At 39.4% G+C, this 22778-nt stretch overlaps 2 protein-coding genes across 8 annotated transcripts in view; both read right to left on the bottom strand.

The window, feature by feature from the left end:
* Positions 1–992: 992 nt before the first annotated feature.
* On the bottom strand, positions 993–17524 carry si:ch73-341k19.1. Of its 5 annotated transcripts, none has more exons than XR_015510969.1 (10): positions 17363–17524; positions 15708–15876; positions 15290–15567; positions 12499–12667; positions 11413–11729; positions 11064–11232; positions 8415–8692; positions 8163–8331; positions 5772–6990; positions 993–1943 (listed from the first exon to the last, which is right to left on the bottom strand). XR_015510969.1 is itself a non-coding variant. In XM_087286596.1 (9 exons), the coding sequence occupies exons 1-9, from the start codon at positions 17366–17368 to the stop codon at positions 5999–6001; spliced, it is 2547 nt and encodes an 848-aa protein (XP_087142722.1). In that variant the 5' UTR covers positions 17369–17524; the 3' UTR covers positions 5350–5998. The 5 variants fall into 5 exon arrangements, 2 of the variants coding, with proteins under 2 accessions (XP_087142722.1, XP_087142723.1); XR_015510971.1 differs by lacking the exon at positions 993–1943 and adding an exon at positions 2442–3525; XR_015510970.1 differs by lacking the exon at positions 993–1943 and adding an exon at positions 4020–4185.
* A 2802-nt stretch (positions 17525–20326) lies between these two features.
* nt5c3a (5'-nucleotidase, cytosolic IIIA) overlaps positions 20327–22778 on the bottom strand; it is a 21882-nt gene continuing 19430 nt past the window's right edge. For 2 of the 3 annotated variants that reach the window (NM_199560.3, XM_087285193.1), the window contains 1 exon segment: positions 20327–21051. In NM_199560.3, coding sequence (NP_955854.2) covers positions 20950–21051 — 102 coding nt within the window. In that variant the 3' untranslated portion in view covers positions 20327–20949. 3 annotated transcript variants of the gene reach the window in all.

Genomic DNA, 22778 nt, shown 5'->3' on the forward strand with positions numbered 1-22778 from the left:
ATAAATTGTTTACAACTCCTTAACGTAAATCTTTTTTTAGTAAATCCAAGGAATCAGCTTTGAATAATTTTTTTCAGTGTACTGCTATGAAAAAAGGGGTGAAATATGACATTTTTAAAGATATTTTCTGCGTCACAATTGGCATACTATGCATCCTAAGTACTATTTGAAAATAGAATTAATGTCCCAAATCGTAGTATGTTGAAAAGAGTATGCCAAAGATTACCGGATGGTTTACTATTTTTCGGTAAAAAAAGTTTAAGTGTAGAAGCATCCATACTCTAACCCAGTGGTCACCAAACTTGTTCCTGGAGGGCCGGTGTCCTGGAGATTTTAGCTCCAACCCAAATCAAACACACCTGAACAAGCTAATCAAGGTCTACTTGAAATTTCCAGGCAGGTGTGTTGTGGCAAGTTGGAGCTAAATCCTGCAGGGACACCGGCCCTCCAGGACCGAGATTGGTGACCCCTGCTCTAACCCAAGGGTGGGCAAACTCGGTCCTGGACGGCCGATGTTCTGCACAATTTAGCTCCAACTCTATAATCAAACACACCTGCTTATAGATTTCTTGAGATCTTGAAGACACCAATTACCATGTTAAGGTGTGGTTGATTAGTGTTGGAGCAAAACTGTGCAGGACACCGGCCGTCCAGGACCGAGTTTGCCCACCCCTGCTCTAACCGCTAATATATATCCCACAATAGAGGAATTACCAACCTACGTCACAGATGACGTCACACGGGTTCTCGGTTGCAAAAAGAGACTGGTTGCAATAGCAAACATGTCGTGTTGTGTGGTAGGAGGCCAGATTCGAAAAAAAATTGAAAACGGAACTTTTACCGTACACCACACTACTTTTAATGTCAACCGTAGACGTCTTTGGCTATAAGGAAGCTGAATAAAGTGAGGACCGAATTAAAAATGCTGGACTCTGCAGCAATGAGTTCAGCAAAACAGTTACATATGATGAATTAAACTGCAGACACTGAATGCTTAGAATTAAATGTAAAATTTTATTTCACACACCCTGCCGTACAGGTACAGTTCGCTGTCAGAATGCAGTTGTTTAACTTGTTGATGATTACCCAGGCCTTGTACAGCTCCGTCTTCTTTGGCTAGGCATAACCTCGATTTATAGCACTACAAAGTTTTGAATCTGGTCATCATGGAACATTATTTCTTGCACATGACCACACACAACATTGTAGGCATCCAAAGACTTGTAGTCCTTTAACATCTCTCTTGTAAAATCACTTGGAGTTTCACTCAGATAGTTGTATATTTGGGGCTGGATGCTTGGCCATTTCATCTTATCCATTATTCATTGGGAGGGTTCTATCGCAAATAGACCTGTCAGACGAATGCTCTCACTTTAACATTAATTTTGCCGAATCACTGTGCTTATCATTGGGTGACGAGCTGTTATAATACGCTGAAAGCATTATGTGAATAATATATATAATATGTAATCAACAATATTACTTATTTCTAAGACAACAACAAACTCTGTACCACATTGGATGTTATTCCCTCGCTGTAAATGCTAGTACTCCTGTTTTTTTCAGCAACCTCGCTGTGCGCGCATCTTGAATGTTTACAAACATGGTAATTCGTCTATCTATACATTGCAAGTTGGACGTGAATAGTAGAGCTTCAAACGCGGGTGAAAAGTGTAAATAAACGACAAAAACGGGAAGAGAGGCTTCAGAAAAGATGTTTGTAGGACTGTTGATTATTATTATCTAGCCAACTGGAACATATTTAAATCATGTTCTCCATATTATGTTTAATCTGCAACAATAATATGAACTTATGTCAAGATATGTTTGGACATTACCCTCTATATCAGCGGTCACCAAACTTGTTCCTGGAGGGCCGGTGTCCTGCAGATTTTAGCTCCAACCCTAATCAAACACACATGAACAAGCTAATCAAGGTCTAACTAGGTATACTTAAAACATCCACGCAGGTGTGTTGAGGCAAGTTGGAGCTAAACCCTGCAGGGACACCGGCCCTCCAGGACCGAGATTGGTGACCCCTGCTCTATATGCTGTTATCCAAAGACCTGAGGAGATTTCTCTGCATGAAAGATTCGTGAATGGCAGATTAACACACAGCTGAATCTTCAATAAGGTAGGTGATTAAATATAAAAGAAATGTTTATGATTGACTGGGCTCATAAGCAACATAACATGTTAAGGAGGAAGTAGTCTGTCCCAAAGCTTGCATACTCTACTTTTGCACAATCAAAAGTATTTATTTTTCCTTCACAAAAAAAGTACATACTTTTAGAGCGTAGTAGGCTTGGGACGATTACCGTATTCTAGGTATACTGCAGTTTGGAAAAGTCAAGGTTTTAAAACCGTCAAAAATTTCTGCTATACCGTTCTTAAGGTATGACTATGAGTAAGATTTTTAATTTCCTTTTTTTTTTTTTTTTAAATTTCATTTGAATTATTTAGATGGCGACACAGTGGCGCAGTGGGTAGCACGGTAGCGATCCTTGGCTCAGTTGGCGTTTCTGTGTGGAGTTTGCATGTTCTCCCTTTGTTCGCGTGGGTTTCCTCCGGGTGCTCCGGTTTCCCCCACAGTCCAAAGACATGCAGTACAGGTGTATTGGGTAGGCTAAATTGTCCGTAGTGTATGAGTGTGGGTGTGTGGATGTTTCATAGAGATGGGTTGCGGCTGGAAGGGCATCTGCTGCGTAAAAACTTGCTGGATGAGTTGGCGGTTCATTCCACTGTGGCGACCCCGGATTAATAAAGGAACTAAGCCGACAAGAAAATGAATGAATGAATGATTTAGCCTGACTTGTTTACTGCTCCCAAATATTTGAAATGTTTCGCATATTAAAATATATTGTGTACAAAGGAGGAAAATGTTTTGTTTTTTACCCAGACATTTAAAAAGAATATATTTCAGAGCAGTAATCTCAATACCGTGAAACCGTGATATTTATATCCAAGGTTATTATACAGTCAGTATGCGAATTGGGATGCAGCATCAGTCACCGTGCCACACATGGCATGAAATTGCATTGGTTAATTCGTCAAAATATTAGGGCTAAAATACAAACAGCACAAACATGTAGGCTACCGTATTAAAATAAACAGTAAACTCACCTCTCAGATCTCCGACAACATCGCTGACACTAAAAAGGAAGCAGTCATTTTTGGGGGTTATTTATTTATTTTTGTTCTTAATGACATGCACAGATGAATTGTTCATCACAAAATTAACAATGTGAGCTAAGAAAATCAATATGGTTAGTTTTGATTTCATGTGTATTTTAAAAAGTGACAAATCAAAAGAGCAGTAGTGACGACAGGCTGAACTCATTGCGGCTACATAAGGTCGAAATAGCCGGGCACTTAAGCTGCAGCAGCAGAAAATAGTGTTTCTGCACGGGAGAACGGGAGAGGCTGAAATGCATTTCTAGGGCCTTCTGCATTTCTAAGACTGCTGGTCCTGATTGGTCCAGTAGGAGGTGGTTGGGTTTAGGGCAGGGGTGTCTAAACTTGGTCCTGGAGGGCCGGTGTCCTGCAGATTGTAGCTTCAATTTGCCTCAACACACCTGCAAGGATGTTTCTAGAGAGCCTAGTAAGAGCTTGATTAGCTAGCCCAGGTGTGTGTGATTGGGGTGTGAACTAAACTTTGCAGGACACCGGCCCTCCAGGACCGAGTTTGGACATGCCTGGTTTAGGGGGCATGAAGGTGCATGGTTAGCACTGTCGTCTTAAGACAAGAAGTGTTTCTGTGTGGAGTTTGCATGTTCTCCCCACGTTCTCGTGGGTTTTCTCCGGGAGCTCCGGTTTCCCCCACAAGTCCAAACACATGCGTTATAGGTGAATTGAATAAACTAAACTGGCCGTAGTGTATGAGTATGTGTTTGAATGTGAGAGTGTGTGGGTGTTTTCTAGTACTGGGTTGCGGCTGGAAAACATATGCTGGATAAGTTGGCGATTTATTCCGCTTTGGCGATTCCAAATGAGTAAAGGGACTGAGCCGAATGAACAAATGAAGTAGTACTTGTATTTAATGTTATGAAATCACATTAGACTGTAAAACACCTTAGACTATAAAAAGGTTGGCAGGCACCCTGGCAAAATATGAAGCAAATGTATATGTAAGTGATTTTTCGCTGACTCTCTCCACAGAGCATAGAATCACCAAGAGGCGACACTCTAGTGCGATTTGAGAAGCAGCCACTAGATGCCGCAGCAGCCATTTTGGAATCAAATTCCAATAGAACAACAACATATTATAAGTCCGTAAAATAAACTATTAAAAGTGCTGATGATTGTGATAGTAAGTGTTGTATTGTCGTCTTTTAAGTTGTATCTCAGCTTTAATGCGCTTTTCAAATTAATAAATAAAAAACAAACCAGCTGCTTACCATCGCGACAGCAATGTGATCGAATGGACCGCCGATCTCTTTCACTCCAAAATGGCGGAATAGTGGGGCTGTTGCTGGGCGCTGCTGTTGCAATGGACCGTTATATTGAGTGTCGCCTCGTTGTCATTCTAAGCCAGGGGTCTCAAACTCGTGGCCCGCGGGCCATTTGCAGCCCTCAGTGCAATATTTTGTGGCCCGCGCCGACCGCTGTACACTGACAGAATCAGCGGAGCGGGGAAAGAGAGCGCTCCCCGCTCCGCTGATTCTATCCGTACACAGCGGTCACTGGCATTCCCCGCCCGCCATGTAAACAAAGGGGCGGGGATGCCGGTGACGTCACCACGCACCCCGCCCCTTTGTTAGACGCTGTGACGGGCGGGAAGTGTTAGGAGGGAACTCGCGCCGGCCAGAACCAAGGTAAGCTGTTCCCGCCCCTGCCTGCCACTTAGCTACCTATCTGCAGCCTGCCACCTACCTAGCTACAGCCTGCATCTTATATATATTATAGGTAGATACAGACTGGTACAGACTGATGTGACTGGAGTGGGGTTCAAGCGGACCATGTGCCTTTTTGGAGCACATATTTGTGTGGGAAGTTATTCTCCACCTTGAACTTCAATAAGTCAAAGTACAGGTCTAGACTTAATGATGATCATCTTCAAGCCATACTGAGGGTCTCAACTGCTTCCGCTCTAAAGCCAAATGTGGTTCAGATTTGTGAGAAGAAGCGCTGTCAAGTCTCTGGCAGCAAGAAGTAGGCAAAAGATGCCATGTTCAGAAGAACTGTTCATAATCTTCACTCAATGTTCTATTAATGTTCAGGACACTTTATGTTCAGAAGAAATAATTAAAACTGTTAATAATGACATTTGAGGACTTTTTTTGTGTGAAATCCCTTATGAGGCCCAGCCTCACCCAGACTTTGCCTCATGTGGCCCCCAGGTAAATTGAGTTTGAGACCCCTGTTCTAAGCTCTTTGCTCTCTCTTAGTCGTGTGTTTAAAATGTTCACAAAAATCAAACGTCTACATGTATGTTTATTTTCAAAACCTTTCCAGGGCCATGAATTTAAATTGTATTGAATTTTGTTCAAGATTCACAAACTTAAAAGATTTTCAAGGAAACATTTTTAACAAACAGCTGCATTTTCTGTTAAATCTGATTTCACCAGCATGGACCTCGCCACACTTTGAGCTAGGCTTTATTGTAGGGATGAAAAGGGGTGGTAAGGGAACAGTGGGATGTAGGGGAACGGAAGTAACAGGTACAGTAGGTAGGTTAACGTGTGTCCTATGATGATGATCTGAGATTCAGAGTGAGGGTACCGTCTCTGTAATATTTTGGTTATTGGAGTGAGTGGATCCCCCGATTCAACCTAGGAGGGAAGTGAGTGTTAATGGATTGCCAATGGGATACAAGCAAATAGAGAGTGGGAGGGTGGGTTTGAGAGAACAGGACGAATAGGGCTAGTCTGCCCTAAATAAGTTTTAGGGAGTAGATGATTGGTTAAGGAGGCAAAGTGAGGCGTGGTCCAACAGCCGAACTTCTGGTAACAAGTTAACTCCATCTTCTTCTAATCTAGGCATACAGATATTGTTAGAGTCATCCATCTGCCTCCTGTAGCTCTTTTTCAATCTCTTCCTCTGCGTTTGGCATTGTTTTGAAGAGTTGCTTCTTCATTTGAAAGAGACACCACTTTGCAATACTCTTGTGCAGGCATGAGTTTCCAGATTCGCTACAAGGGCAATCCCAAGTGTTTGTCTTAGCATTGTAATTCACCAAGACTCTGCCCAATTTACAGTAATGTGCCACCTCTGGCTCAAATATTGATATATAATACTTGTCGTCGGATCCTCCGATGGTAACAAGGCTAGTAAATGTCGCTCCTTCACTTTTAGCGCGGTTTTGCTGCTTGAGGCATTGGTTTTTCGTTATGTTGTCAAACCATTTTTGGTCCACCATCTGATCCAGCACCTCCTCTGATAGACCTTCAGTAGGAGCAACAGCACAGCAATAGTCTACTGAGCTCAGGTGCAAACATTGTCTGACCAAAAGTTGGTTCCTTTGTGCCATTGCGACACGACTGTTGCAAATGTCCATTTCGCACATAACCTTGTGGGTTGAGCCCCAAAACCTTTTGGCTACGTGGACGAGGGTGCACGGCTCTAAAAATGACTCTGACACGACATATATTCCATTCTTTTTATCCACACACTGTGCTGGTAAGGTTGAAGCAATAGGATGCGTGGATGTCTGATGCTTGCGCTCTATGTGTTTCTTCAAGTTTTTCGAATTCAGAATGAGTCCACAGTGAGGACATTGTACGATTCGCTTTCTTATAACAATCTTAGCTGATAATTTCGGTGCTGGTAATGGAGAAGAGGGTTCCTGTAGTGGACTACCAACCGGAGATACAGAGAATGAGGAGAGAGGAGATCCAGGCTGTGGTTCTGGAGTAGACGGCGCTATGGGATGAACTCTGCAAAGATGCCTTTTTAGGTCACTTATATTGATGTACGTCTTGGGACACTGGCAGCAGTGAAAATGTCTGGTCTTTTCTCCACAGCCAAGGCTACATTTGTATATAACTTGATCTAAAAAAAAAGAGGTTAAATAAAGTTAATATGACTAGCTTAATTAATAATCTCTTCATATAATCCAACTGTTAGAGGTTCTGTGAAGTGCTCTAATTTAATTTAGTCAACGTTTGACGTAATCTCAACTAAAGCATGAAAAAAGGGGCATGTAGTAGCCCCTCCCCTTTTTAAAAAACAGCCAATAGTGTTTTGTTTTTATTACAGCTTGGCCAGAGAGCGTGGTTGAGCTGAAGCACATCAAATGAAAAGCAAATGAGAAGCATCTTAAAGGCACGTCAGATGCTAGAGAGCGTTTTATTGGCTAGAGGATTTAATGGGAAACTGAAGTATAAGGTAATGTAAAAACAAAAAAAAGTAATAAAAAATAAAAAATCGAGGGCGAGGCAATGGCGCAGTAGGTAGTGCTGTCACCTCACAGCAAGAAGGTTGCTGGTTCGAACCTCGGCTCAGTTGGCGTTTCTGTGTGGAGTTTGCATGTTCTCCCTGCCTTCTTGTGGGTTTCCTCTGGGTGCTCCGGTTTCCCCCACAGTCCAAAGACATGTGGTACAGGTGAATTGGGTAGGCTAAATTGTTCGTAGTGTATGAGTGTGTGGGTGTGAATGTGTGTGTGGATGTTTCCCAGAGATGGGTTGCGGCTGGAAGGTCATCCGCTGCGTAAAAACTTGCTGGATAAGTTGGCGGTTCATTCCGCTGTGGCGACCCCGGATTAATAAAGGGACTAAGCCGACAAGAAAATGAATGAATGAATGAAAAAAAAAAATCTATCCATTTAGGTGAAGCTTTAAATGTTTATATCTTCTAAATGTGAATTCTGTCACTGTTTTGAAGCACACTAGCTAACAGAATATACTATATATTCTTAAGACATAACATACTAACTAACATTTTAAAAAAACGTCCCATAGATTGTGATGAAAACCACAACTCCCATGATGCCATTTTTGTTGTGAATATGCACCCTCGAAAATATCATAGTGTGACTTTAATAAGTCAAATCTGAAAACTCGACCTGCCCTAACTCACCATAAAATAACAGTATAATAATAATAATAATCCCGTTCTCTCAAATAATTTTCAATAATAATTTACAACATGAATAACTCAATGATCAATTACACCTTTTTACTAAAAAAAGTTCCGCTAAAGAAAGAAAATGCTCACACACTCACCTCCATATTCAACAGCCCTCAGTTTATGTCCAGCTATATGAGCCATAATTTGATGGTACTGTCTTGGTTTATATACGTCACTTGTGCAGAAAGGGCATGTGAATAAAGTAGCATCTGCATGCCAGGGGTTTGGTCGAGGTTCTTGACCCTTCTTCTTAACTGTGACATGCTGATAGACAAGAAAACACAATCTGTTACCCTTAAGAGAAATTTCCAGGTTCGTTTTAAAACATGTTTAAAATTCAGACTGACCTCTTGAGGACCTTGCACGGATATTTGCTTTATCTCCATCTCTGCTAATTCTAGTTGATGAGGTTCATGTTGCTGTGAATCAAGTTCTTGCAGATGAGATGGTTCTTGTAGTGTGTGACTTACTGCTTGTGGGTCTGGTGTGCAGGTAGCTATAGGATGAGCGCTGGAAAGATGCTTTTTTAGATCCTCTTTAAGGCAGTAAGACTTAGGACACAGGCAGCAGTGAAAATGTCTGCCCTTTTTACCACAGCCTAGCTTACAGCTGTATATAACCTGATCTAAAACAGAGATTTAAGCACAATAATAAGTAAAATGAACGAACATGCATTCACATTTAGTTCATAAGATACAGTGCATCCGGAAAGTATTGATAGCGCTTCACTTTTTCCACATTTTTTTTACGTTTTTGAAAGTTCTAAATTGAGCTCAGGTTCATTCTGTTTCCACTGATCATTCTTGAGATGTTTCAGCAGCTTAATTGAAGTTCACCTGTTGTAAATTCAGTTGATTGGACATGATTTGAAAAGGCATACACCTGTCTATATATGGTCCCAGGGTTGACAGTGCATGTCAAAGCACAAACCAAGCATGAAGACAAAGGAATTGTCTGTAGACCTCCGAGACAGGATTGTCTTGAGACACAAGGCTGGGGAAGGTTACAGAAACATTTCTTTTGCTCTGAAAGTTCCAATAAGCACAGTGGCCTCCATCATCCATGAGTGGAAGATGTTTGGAACCACCAGGACTCTTCCTAGAGCTGGTCGGCCATCTAAGTTGGGTGATCGGGGGAAATAGGCCTTAGTCAGGAAAGTGATCAATAACCTGATGGTCACTCTGAGCTCCAGCATTCTTCAGTGGAAAGAGGACACCCTTACAGAAGGACAACCATCTGTGCAGCAATCCACCAATCAGGCCTGTATGGTAGAGTGGCCAGACGAAAGAAGCTCCCCACCTGGATTTTGCCAAAAGGCATCTGAAGGACTCTCAGACCATAAGAAACCAAATTCTCTGGTCTGATGAGATGGAGAGATCTGAAAATGGCAGTACACTGTCACTTCTTATTCAACCTGATAGAGCTTGAGAGGTACTGCAAAGAGGAATGGGCAAAGATTCCCAGAGCCAGGTGTGCCAAGCTTGTGGCATCATATTCAAAAAGACTTGAGGCTGTAATTACTGCCAAAGGTGCATCAACAAAGTTCAGAGCAAAGGCTGTGAATACTGATGTACATGTGATTTTTCAGGTGTTTAATTTTTAATAAATTTGCAACAATTTCAAAAACTCTTTTGTCACATTGTCATTATGGGGTATTGTGTGTAGAATTTTGAGGTAATAAATGAATTTAATCAATTTTGGAATAAGACTGTAACATAAACAAATGTGGAAAAAGTGAAGCGCTATGAGTACTTTCCTGATGCACTGTATGTTAAAAGGTTAGGAAAATGATGTAATTACTCACCCTCATGTTATTTCAAAACCCTTAGTTTGTCTTTGGAACAAAAATTAACATATTTTCGCCGAAGTCTGAGAGCTCCCTTATCCTCTATAGATAAGAAGGTTCAGGCACGTGCACACATAGGGCTCAACCTGTGCAGTGTACATGATCTGAAGTGCTTTACAAGCTTGGTAATGTTCGGATTAAATCACTGGTCTATTTTTTCTAGACTTTGAACTAGTCTGGTCTGTTGGTGTCTATGGAGGATGAGGGAGCTCTTAGATTTCATCAAATTTATGTATTCATTTGGGTTCTGAAGAAGAATGAAGGTCCCAGGGGTTTGTATCAACATGAGAGTGAGTAATTAATAACATAACGTTAATTTCGTATCAAGTACTTCATTTAGGCCCAATCTTAGCCCTTCCCCATACCTCTCATTTTGCGGGTTTACGTGAAGGGGTAGGTGTTTGCCAATTCTCTATAGCTTGAAGACATAGGGTTAAGGGGAAGGGCTAGATACCCCTTCAAATAGAGACTTTTCAAAACCCCACTTAAAAACAAGGGATAAGAAAATTTCCCAAAATATACCAGCTACAACAGCAGAGTCGCTGCACACGGAAGTAAGGAGATGCACAAATTAGAATTTTTTTCATTATTATGAATTTTCACAACAAACAAGCATGTGTTTTAATATACTCATAACCGCATTCGTGTTTTACCAAAAAATTTGCTACAAAATTTCGCTATCTATAATCCATAATCATAACTCCTGTATAGCAGTCCCACAACATTCTAACACTCAAACACCCTGTCAGAAAAGTCTAGTGGTTGGGAATGAGCTTTTTACAGAGTCTTCTATAATGCTAATGTTGTTTTTTGTGTGTTTACATAGATGAATATGGCCACTGTGTAAATGCGCAGTAGTTATGATCTTATAGCCACATTAGATCGTTATGATAACAATGTTGTTGCCTTCAGGGATTTCCTGAAGATAAATTCCAAAGAAATAACTCAACTGAAAAACTCCAGCGCGATCATCTGATCTCATATGAAGTAAGAGATTGCGATGACACATGACGACATGTGCAGGTGTTGTAGTGCTGTCCCATTTCTTAGGGGTAAATTTTGAAGCCCTTCCCCTTTACACTCTGTTTTAAGGGCCAAGGGGAAAAATGGGATTGGGCCTTAAACTTATAAAGCAATACTAAGCACCCACCTCCATATTCAACAGCCCTCAGTTTATGTATAGCTATATGGGTCATTATTTGATGGTACTGTCTTGGTTTATATACGTCAATTGTGCAGAAAGGGCATGTGAATAAAGTAGCATCTGCATGCCAGGGGTTTGGTTGAGGCTGTTGTCCTTTCTTCTTAACCGTGACATGCTGAATAGACAAGAAAAATCGGGCAGTTAAACCTCAAGAGAAATTAGCTGTTAATTTGAATTTTGCCTTTGCTTAACATTCACACGTATGTTAGATCCTTTATCAGGAAAAAAATCATGTTACAGTATCTTTAGCCAGTAGGAAATCAAGTGGTTTCTAATGTTTATAATTCAGACTGACCTCATAAGGACCATCCGCAGTTTTTTGCTTTCTCTTCATCTTCTCTCTTCTAGCTGCTAATTTTAGTTGAGGAGGTTTAGGTTGCTTCAAATCAGGTTTTTGCAGATGAGACGCTGTTTTTTCCGAGGGAGGTTCTGCTGATGGGCGAGGTTCTTGTTTTTGACAAGGAAGTTTTGGAGTACTAATAGTTACAGGATGAGTGCTGCAAAGATGCCTTTTTAGATCCTCTTTATTGCTGTAAGTCTTGGGACACTGGCAGCAGTGAAAATGTTTGGCCTTTTCACCACAGCCTAGCTTACAGCAGTACATAACCTGATCTAAAACAGAGATTAACCAAAATTAAGATACTTTTCACTTAGTTCATAGTTAACAACTGCAGTAATAAAGTATTACTAAGAAATAGGGCTGCATGATACGGGAAAAATATGCGATATTGTTGAGTACTGTGGAATTAGGACACTGATCCTAAGGCTAAATTCCCAGAATATACACTGATTGGCTGTTGTCATTTTTCCATTAGTATTTATTTTAAGCTCTGGGTCACCATTGGGCCACTCCAGCCAATAGCAGAAAAGCAACTATTGGGGAGGTGGGGATAAAGATAGTAAGGCCTGATTCGATATGATGCGATACATATGGCGGCAGGTGGCTCAGTGGTTAGCACTGTCGCTCCACAGCAAGAAGGTCGCTGGTTCCAGTCCCGGCTAGGTCAGTTGGCATTTCTGTGTGGAGTTTGCATGTTGTCCTCGTGTCTGTGTGGGTTTCCTGCAGGTGCTCTGCTTCCCCGACAGTCCAAAGACATGCGGTACAGTTGAGTTAAATAAACTAAATTTGCTGTATGTGTGTGAATGTAAGTGTATGAGTGTTTCCCAGTACTGGGTTGCAGCTGGAAGGGTATCCACTGTGTAAAACATATGCTAGATAAGTTGGTGGTTCATTCCACTGTGGCAACCCCTGATGAATAAAGGGACTAGGCTAAAGGAAAATGAATAAATTAATATGGCATTTACTTTTATCGCGTTATAGATCATTTTGCAATATATCGTGCAGCCCTACAAAGAAACTGAATGCTCACACACTCCATACCTCCATATTTAACAGCCCTCAGTTTATGTCCAGCTATATGGGCCATTATTTGATGGTACTGTCTTGGTTTATATACGTCACTTGTGCAGAAAGGGCATGTGAATAAAGTAGCATCTGCATGCCAGCGGTTTGGTCGGGGCTCTTGACCTCTCAGTTGAACTGTGATGTGCTGAATAGACAAGAGAAATCTGTTAGAATTATAGTCTTGCAAGCTAACTAGCAAAGATTAGCTGTTTTTTTAAACAGTTATATCATCCAGAAAGATTTTAGTCAAGTTATCAGTATCACCAATGGTTTTATGGACAAAAGGGAAAAAATGTAACACTGAATATTTGCTGCACAATTAGTTGATTGTATTATTAATCCTGCTATAGGTGCACCTGGCAGATGAATAATAATTGATCAACCAGTGTTCATAGTTCATAGGTCTCAAATCAATATAATAAATTAAAACAGACTATATAGACCAGGGGTTTCCAAACTCGGTCCTGGAGGGCCGGTGTGCTGCATATTTTAGTTTCAACCCCAATTAAACACACCTGAGCCAGCTAATCAAGTTCTTTCTAGGTACACTAGAAACTTCCAGACAGGTGTGTTAAAGGAAGTAGGAGCTAAACTATGCTGGAATCCGGCCCTCCAGGACCGAGTTTGGACATCCCTGACTTAGACCAATGGTCTCAAATTCCTGGAGGGCCGCAGCTCTGCACAGTTTTGCTCCAACCCTAATCAAACACAGCTGATACAACTAATCAAGGTGTTCAAGACTACTAGAGACTATTAAGCAGGTATGATTTGGAGGTGATTGGAGCTAACCAGTGCAAAGCTGCGGCCCTGCAGGAATTGAGTTTGAGACCATTGGTCTAAGTAGTCTGATTTAATTAATTATTTTGATTATAAGGAAAGAGTCCCATCTTAGTGTAAATTACACTGTTTTATATGGTAAATTGCAAAATTCTGTCATTATTTACTCATCCTCATTTGTTCAAAACCTATTTGAGTTTCTTTTGTTTTGGAAGAATGCTGTTTACTTATTGGCTGTATTCGATATTGCCTACTACGTGAGAAGGTACATTTGAATTTACTACAGGAATGCCATAAAAGTATGTACTATATACACTCACTGGCCACTTTATTAGGTACACCTGTCCAACTGCTCCTTAACGCAAATTTCTAATCAGCCAATCACATGGCAGCAACTTAATGCATTTAGGCATGTAGACATGGTCAAGACAATCTGCTACAGTTTAAACTGAGCATCAGAATTGGGAAGAAAGGTGATTTAAGTGACTTTAAATGTGGCATGGTTGTTGGTGACAGAAGAGCTGGTCTGAGTATTCCAGAAACTGACATCAGGATGGTAGGGTCAGAATTTGGCATCAACAACATGAAAGCATGGATCCATCCTGCCTTGTATAAATTGGTTCAGGCTGCTGGTGGTGGTGTAATGGTGTGGGGGATATTTTCTTGCCACACTTTGGGCCCATTAGTACCAATTGAGCATTGTGTCAACACCACAGCCTACCTGAGTATTGTTGCTGAACATGTCCATCCCTGTAGGACCACAATGTAACAATCTTCTGATAGCTACTTCCAGCAGGATAACACTCATAAAGAGCGAATAATCTCAGACTGGTTTCTTGAACATTACAATGAGTTCACGGTACTCGAATGGCCTCCACAGTCACCATATCTCAATCCAATAGAGCACCTTTGTGATGTCGTGGAATGGGAGATACACATCATGGATGTGCAGCCGACAAATCTGCAGCAACTTTGTGATGCTATCATGTCAATATGGAGCAAAATCTCTGAGGAATATTTCCAGTGCCTTGTTGAATCTATGCCACGAAGGATTAAGGCAGTTCTGAAGACAAAAGAGAGTCCTACCCGATACTAGGAAGGTGTACCTAATAAAGTGGCCGGTGAGTGTAGTATGAATGTAAGTGGTATGAATGACAATTGTCATAATCAGGTGGCCTACCAGCATCAACTGCGTCACTTCACTCTCATTTATGAATTCTCTTGTGAGGCATCATGGGATAGCGTAGCATCCATTGAATGCACATTTCAGAAGCTCACCGGAAGTAGTAGGTCATCTGGGACCACCTTGACCAGTTTTTTAATGCTATGAATTAGGATGTACGAGTCGGTCGCATACTGTTTTTAAAGTACAATTTAGTAGGGATGATTGCAATTTCACCCGCACACAATGAATTCATAGTCATTTTTTTTGGAATGCAACCAGCATTCTTCAAAATATCTTCTTTTGTGTTCAATAGAATAAAAAAAAAAAACATATAAAGGTGAGTAAATGATTACACTGCAAAAGATGCTCTTTTTACTTAGATTTTTTTGTTTTGTCTCTAGTCTAAATATCTAAAAACTCTTAAATCAAGCAGAATTTTATAGACAAGCAAAACACACTGTCTTGTTTTAAGATATAATATGCCAAAATAAAGTGAGTTTTTCCTTAAAACAAGTTAAATAGTCTGCCAATGGGGTAAGCAAAATAATCTTACGTCAAAAGGAAAAGCAGGATTATTTTGCTTACCCCATTGGCAGATTATTTAACTTGTTTTAAGGGTAAACTCTGTTAATATTGGCATATTATATCTAAAAACAAGACAACATATTTTGCCTGTCTAGAAAATGTTTCTTGATATAAGAATTTTTAGATATTTGGACAAGAAACAAGACACAAAATCTAAGTACGAAAAGCATTTTTTGCAGTGTAGGTCATATAGATTTTTGGCTGAACTAACCCTATTAACTTTTTATAAATCAGACTCACCCCATGAAAACATGGCATAGAGATTTGCTTTCTCTTAGTCACTGGAGGAGCTGGTGATTCCTGTGGACCATCTTCCAGTTGCTGTGATTCAATTATTTGTGGATAAGATGCTGGTTGAGATTTCGAAGGAGATTTGGGTGGTTTCGTGGCTATCGGATGAGCGCTACAGAGATGAATTCTAAGGTGATTTTTATTGGTGAACATCTTGGGACACTCGCAGCAATGAAAATGTCTGGTCTTTTCTCCACAGCCAAGGTTGCAGCTGTATATAACTTGATCTAAAACACAGATTAACAGATTTATTTCAAGACAATATTAACCAAAAAAAATAAAAAATGTGTTTATGAGTTATAATTACACTGCTGAACTATTACAAGCTTATGGTATAGTATAAGTAATGGAATGCTCACACACTCACCTCCATATTCAACAGCCCTCAGTTTATGTCCAGCTAAATGGGCCATTATTTGATGGTATTCTCTTGGTTTATATACGTCACTTGTGCAGAAAGGGCATGTGAATAAAGTAGCATCTGCATGCCAGGGGTTTGGTTGAGGCTTTTGACCTCTCAGTTTAATTGTGATGTGCTGAATAAACAAGAAAACTCAACATGTCAGTTACATTACAGAAAATAACATCAAACATTATGTTAAACCCACATGAATAAAAAATATAAATAAGCAATTCCAGCGTTAAGGATGTTACATTTGCAGTGAAAACTCGAAACATAAATTGACAAAGTATATGTTAACATTATTTTGAACATTATATTTTACAAAACAACACAACAATCAGTTATGAGATCAGAAAAATATCAAACTGTAAACAAGTTTTGTACTTTAAATGAGGAAAACAAAGATGTGTTATATGGATGTGACCAAAAGTCTGTGAGTTTGCAGTATACAACATACTTTGTAGAAATTATGTGAAATAAACTGCACGACCCCTCAAAATAATGCTAATCAAAAGGATAAGAGTCGGCTCTCTAAAGAACAAACATAATTGATTTTGATTTTATTCATTATTTTTGCATTTATGAGGGAAAGCTTTGTTTTGGATTTGACATCTCTCTGTTATGGATGTGTCAGATGTGAAATCGCCACTTGTGTGATTTCGGTAAATCAAATGAAATTGTTTAAAAACATTGACGGACATTTTTGTGTATTTCTAAAGCACTGTAAAATACTTGCTTACACAAAATATGTAGAAACGGTTTTGGTATTTTTGTCAAAACTTAATTTTTTTTATGGCAAGGTTGACATTTGCATGGAATTGCTAATATATATATATATATATATATATATATATATATATATATATATATATATACAGTTGAAGTCAGAATTATTAGCCCCCTGAATAAGCCCCTCTGTTTATTTTTTTTCTCCAATTTCTGTTTGTTTAGCAGATTTTTCCAACACATTTCTAAACATAATAGTTTTAATAACTCAATTCTAATAACTGATTTATACTGTCCTTGCCATGATGACAGCAAAGAATATTTGACTAGATACTTTTCAAGACACTTCTTACGGCTTAAAATGACGTTTAAAGTCTTAACTAGGTTAATTAGGTTAACTGGGCAGGTTAGGGTAATTAGGCAAGTTATTGTATAATGATGGTTATATATATATATATATATATATATATATATATATATATATATATATATATATATATATATATATATATATATGATTTAATTTACATTAAATACAAGTGTTGTAGCAAGTCTGTAGTCGCTGTGGTAATACAAGTAACTTATAGTGATGTAAATAACCGTTTTCTACAGTAGCAAATACTAAAGTACTTCAGTATTTATTACAGTTTATCAGTTCACGGTAGTTATTACTACAGTACGCTGTAGCATTTATTATTAAAGATGTAAATACAACACATTATGTCTCAAAAGCTGTATTTAGTACAGGAACAAATATCACTACATAACAACGTAAACTAATGACACATAACTCGTTATTAAGCTTTTTTATTAAACGTTACATAAATTACGGCGCATCTATCTAACAGTGTAAGTTAGCGTTAACATTCAAAACATAAAAACAAACTTCTCACAGCCATTGTTTGGATGTCGCTCTCCTTGTTTCTTCAATTTTTGTTAGCCTCATGTGTTTGAAATGAAAAAGGGTAAATTGAATCTTTTAATTAAAGCCTGTGGTTCATTTATGTCTCAGGCATTTTCCTTCTGTTTTTATTTTTTACCGCTTCTTCTTCTGCAGTTTTCTATAGGCGTATCGCAAGTCTTGCGCATTGCTGCCACCTTCTGTCAGCACTGGTATGTTCTCATCGCTAGTTCCAGTCCCGGCTGCGTCAGTTGGCATTTCTGAGTGGAGTTTGCATGTTCTCCCATGTTTTCCATGGGTTTCCTCCAGGTGCTCCGGTTTCCCCCACAAGTCCAAAGACCTGCGGAACAGAAATGAACCGCCAACTTATGCATCACATGTTTTACGCAGGCTGCCCTTCAAGCCGCAACCCATCCCTGGAAAACATCCATGGCAAAGATAAAATATTCCACAAACGATGTTTAACAGAGCAAGGAAATTTTCAGAGTATGTCTGATAATATTTTTCCTTCTAGAAAAAGTCTTATTTGTTTTATTTCGGCTAGAATAAAAGCAGTTTTTAATAAAAAAACAAAACATTTTAGGAACAAAATTATTATCCCCTTTAAACTAGATTTTTTCGATAGTCTACAGAACAAACCATCTTTATACAATAACTTGCCTAATTACCCTAACCTGCCTAGTTAACCTAATTAACCTAGTTAAGCCTTTAAGTGTCACTTTAAGCTGTATAGAAGTGTCTTGAAAATATATAGTCAAATATTATTTACTGTCATCATGGCAAAGATAAAATAAATCAGTTATTAGAGATGAGTTATTAAAACTATTATGTTTAGAAATGTGTTAAATAAATCTGCTTTCTGTAAAACAGAAATTGGGGAAAAGATAAACAAGGGGTCTAATAATTCAGGGAGGTTAATAACCAAAACCTGTTAATAAGATTATACACTATACAGTGGTGAAAAAGTAGGCGATATTTAAGAGAACATATTTACTGTAGAACATACAGTATCACTGCAGCCATTATGAAATCAGTCTCAAAATAAATGATAAATGAATAGGATTTCATATTTCCAATAATACAAACATCACCCATTAAAGGAAGAATAAAATAATGGTTTTTATTACCAATTAACACCTAGTTATAGTTGATTAATTGTTTCCAACCATTTATAAGAGCTGCATGATACTAAAAAAATAGGCAATACTCCTAATAATATAAACTAATAATAATAATACTTCCCTAAAATGCTTTTTTCATTCATTTTCCTTCAGCTACAGCAGAATGAACCACCAACTTGTCGAGCATGTTTTACACAGCGGATGCCCTTCCAGCTGTAACCCAGTACTGGGAAACATAAATACACACTCATTCACACATACACAACGGTCAATTTAGTTTATTCAATTCACCTGTACCACATGTCTTTGGACTGTGGGGGAAACTGGAGCACCCGCAGGAAACCAACAAGGGGAGATCATGCAAACTCCACACAGAAATGCCAACTGGCCCAGCTGGTTTTAAATAACTTTTCAAATTAATAAAAAACTGGTAAAATATATTATGCATGAATGTGGACACAGTTAAAACGCTATAAGTAAGTAAATGTCAGCTGATATTCTGACTCTGATTGGCCATTGTCATTATCCTCTTGTCTCGGCTCCCGCCATTAGTGTTTATTTTCAGCTCTGGGTTCACCTTTAGGCTGCTTCAGCCAATAGCTGAACAGTAACTACTGTGAAGGTGGGGTTTAAGCTAGTAAGGCCCCATCTGATTGATCGAATTTAAATATACAGTCAATGCATAAAATCATTGTGTGATATGTATACACTCACTGGTCACTTTATTAGGTACGCTTTACTAGTACCGGGTTGGACCACCTTTTGCTTTCAGTACTGCCTTAATCCTTCGTGGCATAGACTCAACAAGCTACTGGAAATAAATCTCGGAGATTTTGATCCTTATTGATATGATATTATCACACAGTTGCTGGAGATTTGTCAGCTGCATATCCATGATTTGAATCTCTCGTTTAACTACATCCCAAAGGTGCTCTATTGGATTGTGAACTCATTGTCATGTTCAAGAAACTAGTCTGAGATGATTCCCGCTTGATTACATTGCGCGTTATCCTGCAGGAAGTAACCATCAGAAGATGAGTACACTGTGGTCATAAAGGGATGGACATGGTCAGCAACAATACTCAGGTAGGCTGTGGTGTTGACACAATGCTCAATTGTTACTAATGGCCCCATAGCGTGCCAAGAAAATATCCCCAACACCATTACACCACCACCACCAGCCTGAACCATTAATACTAGGCAGGATATCCATGCTTGATCCATGTTGTTGATGCCAAATTCTGACCCTATCATGCGAATGTTGCAGCAGAAATCAAGACTCAGACCAGGCAACGTTTTTCCCATCTTCTATTGTCCAATTTTCCGGTTTCCTGTTCTTAGCTGACAGGAGTGGCATCCGGTGTGGTCTTCTGCTGCTGTAGCCCATCTGCTTCAAGGTTGGACGTGTTGTGTTTTCAGAGATGTTCTTCTCCATACCTCGGTTGTAACGAGTGGCTATTTAAGTTACTGTTGCCTTTCTATCAGCTCAAACCAGTATGACCATACTCCTCTGACATCAACAAGGCATTTGCACCCAAAGAACTGCCACTCACTGGATATTTTCTCTGTTTCTAATCATTCGGCTTGGTTTAAACTGCAGCAGATTGTCCTGACCATGTCTACATGCCTAAATGCATTGAGGCGCTGCCATGTGATAGGCTGATAAGAAATGTATTAACGAGCAGTTAGACAGGTGTACCTAATAAATTGGCCGGTGAGTGTATATTGCATATACAGTGCCAATATCGCAATCCATTAGCGATATAATTGTGCAGAAATACAATCCATCCACAAAGTTTTTTTTTTCTTGCCTTATCTAATAAAATCAAACATTCTGGAGAAAAAAAACCAAACAAAGTTTTATTGCCTACCTGCAGGTGAACAAAAGGTGCAAATATCAACACCAAAACGATGAGCATTTATGCTAAAACATTCACATAGGACAACACTAACAACACATCATGACTGTTTTTGAAAGCAATCATTTACAGTATAGCTTTAATTTGGATCTGTGCATGCAGCCTGCGTACTCACGAGATACAAAGATTCCCCGAGAACTGTGACAGATCTTCCGAATTTAAAAGTGCACATTCACGACGTTCATGAACGCGAGGTATCATTGGGTACCGTTCACAGTCCCGAAGTTTATTGCAAACAATGAATACACAGGTTTCCATATCAAAAATACTACAAACAATAATTTGTACCAATCTGCAAACGATGTGATGCATTTTTTTCGTTGGATATCCGTTTACACCAAAAATTCGGATGTAGGTGTTTATTAAAATAGTTCATTATCTCGACTGGAAATAACTTTTAAAAGGGGTGCAGAGTGTGTATGGCTTGTGAGGCATGTGGAAGTATAAAGGCCGGCCTCAGTGTGCTGGAATCATCCAGGAGACTCCGAATATCCTGGAATACGAGTCTTTTCTGAGCAGGCTGTGTTCTGTGGTGTCGATTATAAGATCTTCTGCAGTATGGAATTAGGCACTTCAAGTGTTTCATCCCTCGCCAGGACAATATCGTAAGAGTCCATGTACTTTTCTAACAGTTCCTCAACCTGTGGAATCACAACAATCAGTCAAATCAACAGAATCCAGTCATAAAAACAGAATCAGTTGTATAACACAATTTGCCAATTTATAATCATTCCTATTATTTGAGATGGAAGTTGTGATTGAAACTGAGATTTGATGGAATTATGTACATATTTATTATTTTCTGCATTAGAAAAGCTGTTTTAAGTTATTGTGATACATGCAAGTAAACTAGTCTAGAGTGCTGTCTGCTGTGAAAAACAAGCCTCAAAGGCTATCTACTGTTATAAAACTAATCTAGAGCACCATCTGCTGTTAAAAACTAGCATAGAGAACAGTCTGCTGTAGAAAAATCTAGCTTAGAGCACTGCATGCTGTTAAAAACTAACCTAGAGCACGATCTGCTGTTAAAAACTAGCCTAGAGCACCGTCCGCTGTTAAAAATCAGTCTAGAGCACCATTTGCTTTTAAAAACTGGCCTAAATTACCATCTGCTGATAAAAAAAAAACTACCCTAGAGCAGTCTACTGTAAAAAAACAACAACCCTAAAGCGCTGTCTGCTGTTAAAAACTAGCCTAGAGCTCCATCTGCTGTTAAAACTAGCCTAGAGCACCATCTGATGATAAGAACTAGCCTACCGCACCACCTTGAGTGCCATCTGCTGTTAAAAAAATTAGCAAAATAGCCTAGAGCTGTTAAAAATTCGCCTAGAGCGCTGTCTGGACTGTCTGCTGTAAAGAAAACAAGCCTAGAGCACCATCTGCTGTTAATAACTAGATTGCCAGCTGCTGTCAAAAAGGCCTAGAGCGCTGTCTGCTGTTAAAAACTAGCCAACCGTGCCATTTGCAGTTAAAACTAACCTAAATTGCCAGCTGCAGTTAAAAAAAACTAGCCTAGCGCACCATCTGCTGATAAAAAAATCTAGCCTAGCTCACCGGCTGCTTTTAAAAACTAGCCGAGCACCATCTGCTGTTAAAAACTAACCTAAATTGCCAGCTGCTGTTAAAAATCTAGCCTAGAGCACCATCTGCTGTTAAAAACTAGCCTAGAGCACCGTCTGCTGTTAAAAATCAGTCTAGAGCGCCATTTGCTGTTAAAAACTAACCTAAATTGCCAGCTGCTGTTCAAAAACTAGCCTAGAGCACCATCTGCTGTTAAAAACTAGCCTAGAGCACCGTCTGCTGTTAAAAATCAGTCTAGAGCGCCATTTGCTGTTAAAAACTAACCTAAATTGCCAGCTGCTGTTCAAAAACTAGCCTAGAGCACCATCTGCTGTTAAAAACTAGCCTAGAGCACCGTCTGCTGTTAAAAATCTAGCCTAGAGCACCATCTGCTGTTAAAAACTAACCTAAATTGCCAGCTGCTGTTCAAAAACTAGCCTAGAGCACCATCTGCTGTTAAAAACTAGCCTAGAGCACCGTCTGCTGTTAAAAATCAGTCTAGAGCGCCATTTGCTGTTAAAAACCGGCCTAAATTACCATCTGCTGATAAAAAAACTACCCTAGAGCAGTCTGCTGTAAAAAAACAACAACCCTAAAGCGCTGTCTGCTGTTAAAAAACTAGCGTAGAGCACCATCTGCTGATAAAAAAACTAGCCTAGCTCACCTGCTTAAAAACTAGCCTGAAATGTCAACTGCTGTAAAAAAAAAAAAAAAACTAGTCTAAAGCGTCATCTGCTGTTAAAAAACTAGCCTACCCTAGAGTGCCATCTACTGTTAAAAACTAGCCGGCCGCGGCATCTTGAGTGCC

This window comes from Danio rerio, chromosome 16 (assembly GCF_052040795.2).
Source record: "Danio rerio strain M-AB ecotype USA chromosome 16, GRCz13ab, whole genome shotgun sequence".
NCBI lineage: Eukaryota > Metazoa > Chordata > Actinopteri > Cypriniformes > Danionidae > Danio > Danio rerio.

Bases quoted from the DNA above. Each gene is read 5' to 3' on its own strand.
- si:ch73-341k19.1 (XM_087286596.1), bottom strand. The intron at 11,730-12,498 runs GTATGGAGTGTG...TCTCTGTTTTAG, and splicing joins GAGGGCTGTTAAATATGGAG to ATCAGGTTATGTACTGCTGT. The intron at 6,991-8,162 runs GTGAGTGTGTGA...CTTTTTTTTTAG, and splicing joins GAGGGCTGTTGAATATGGAG to ATCAAGTTATATACAAATGT.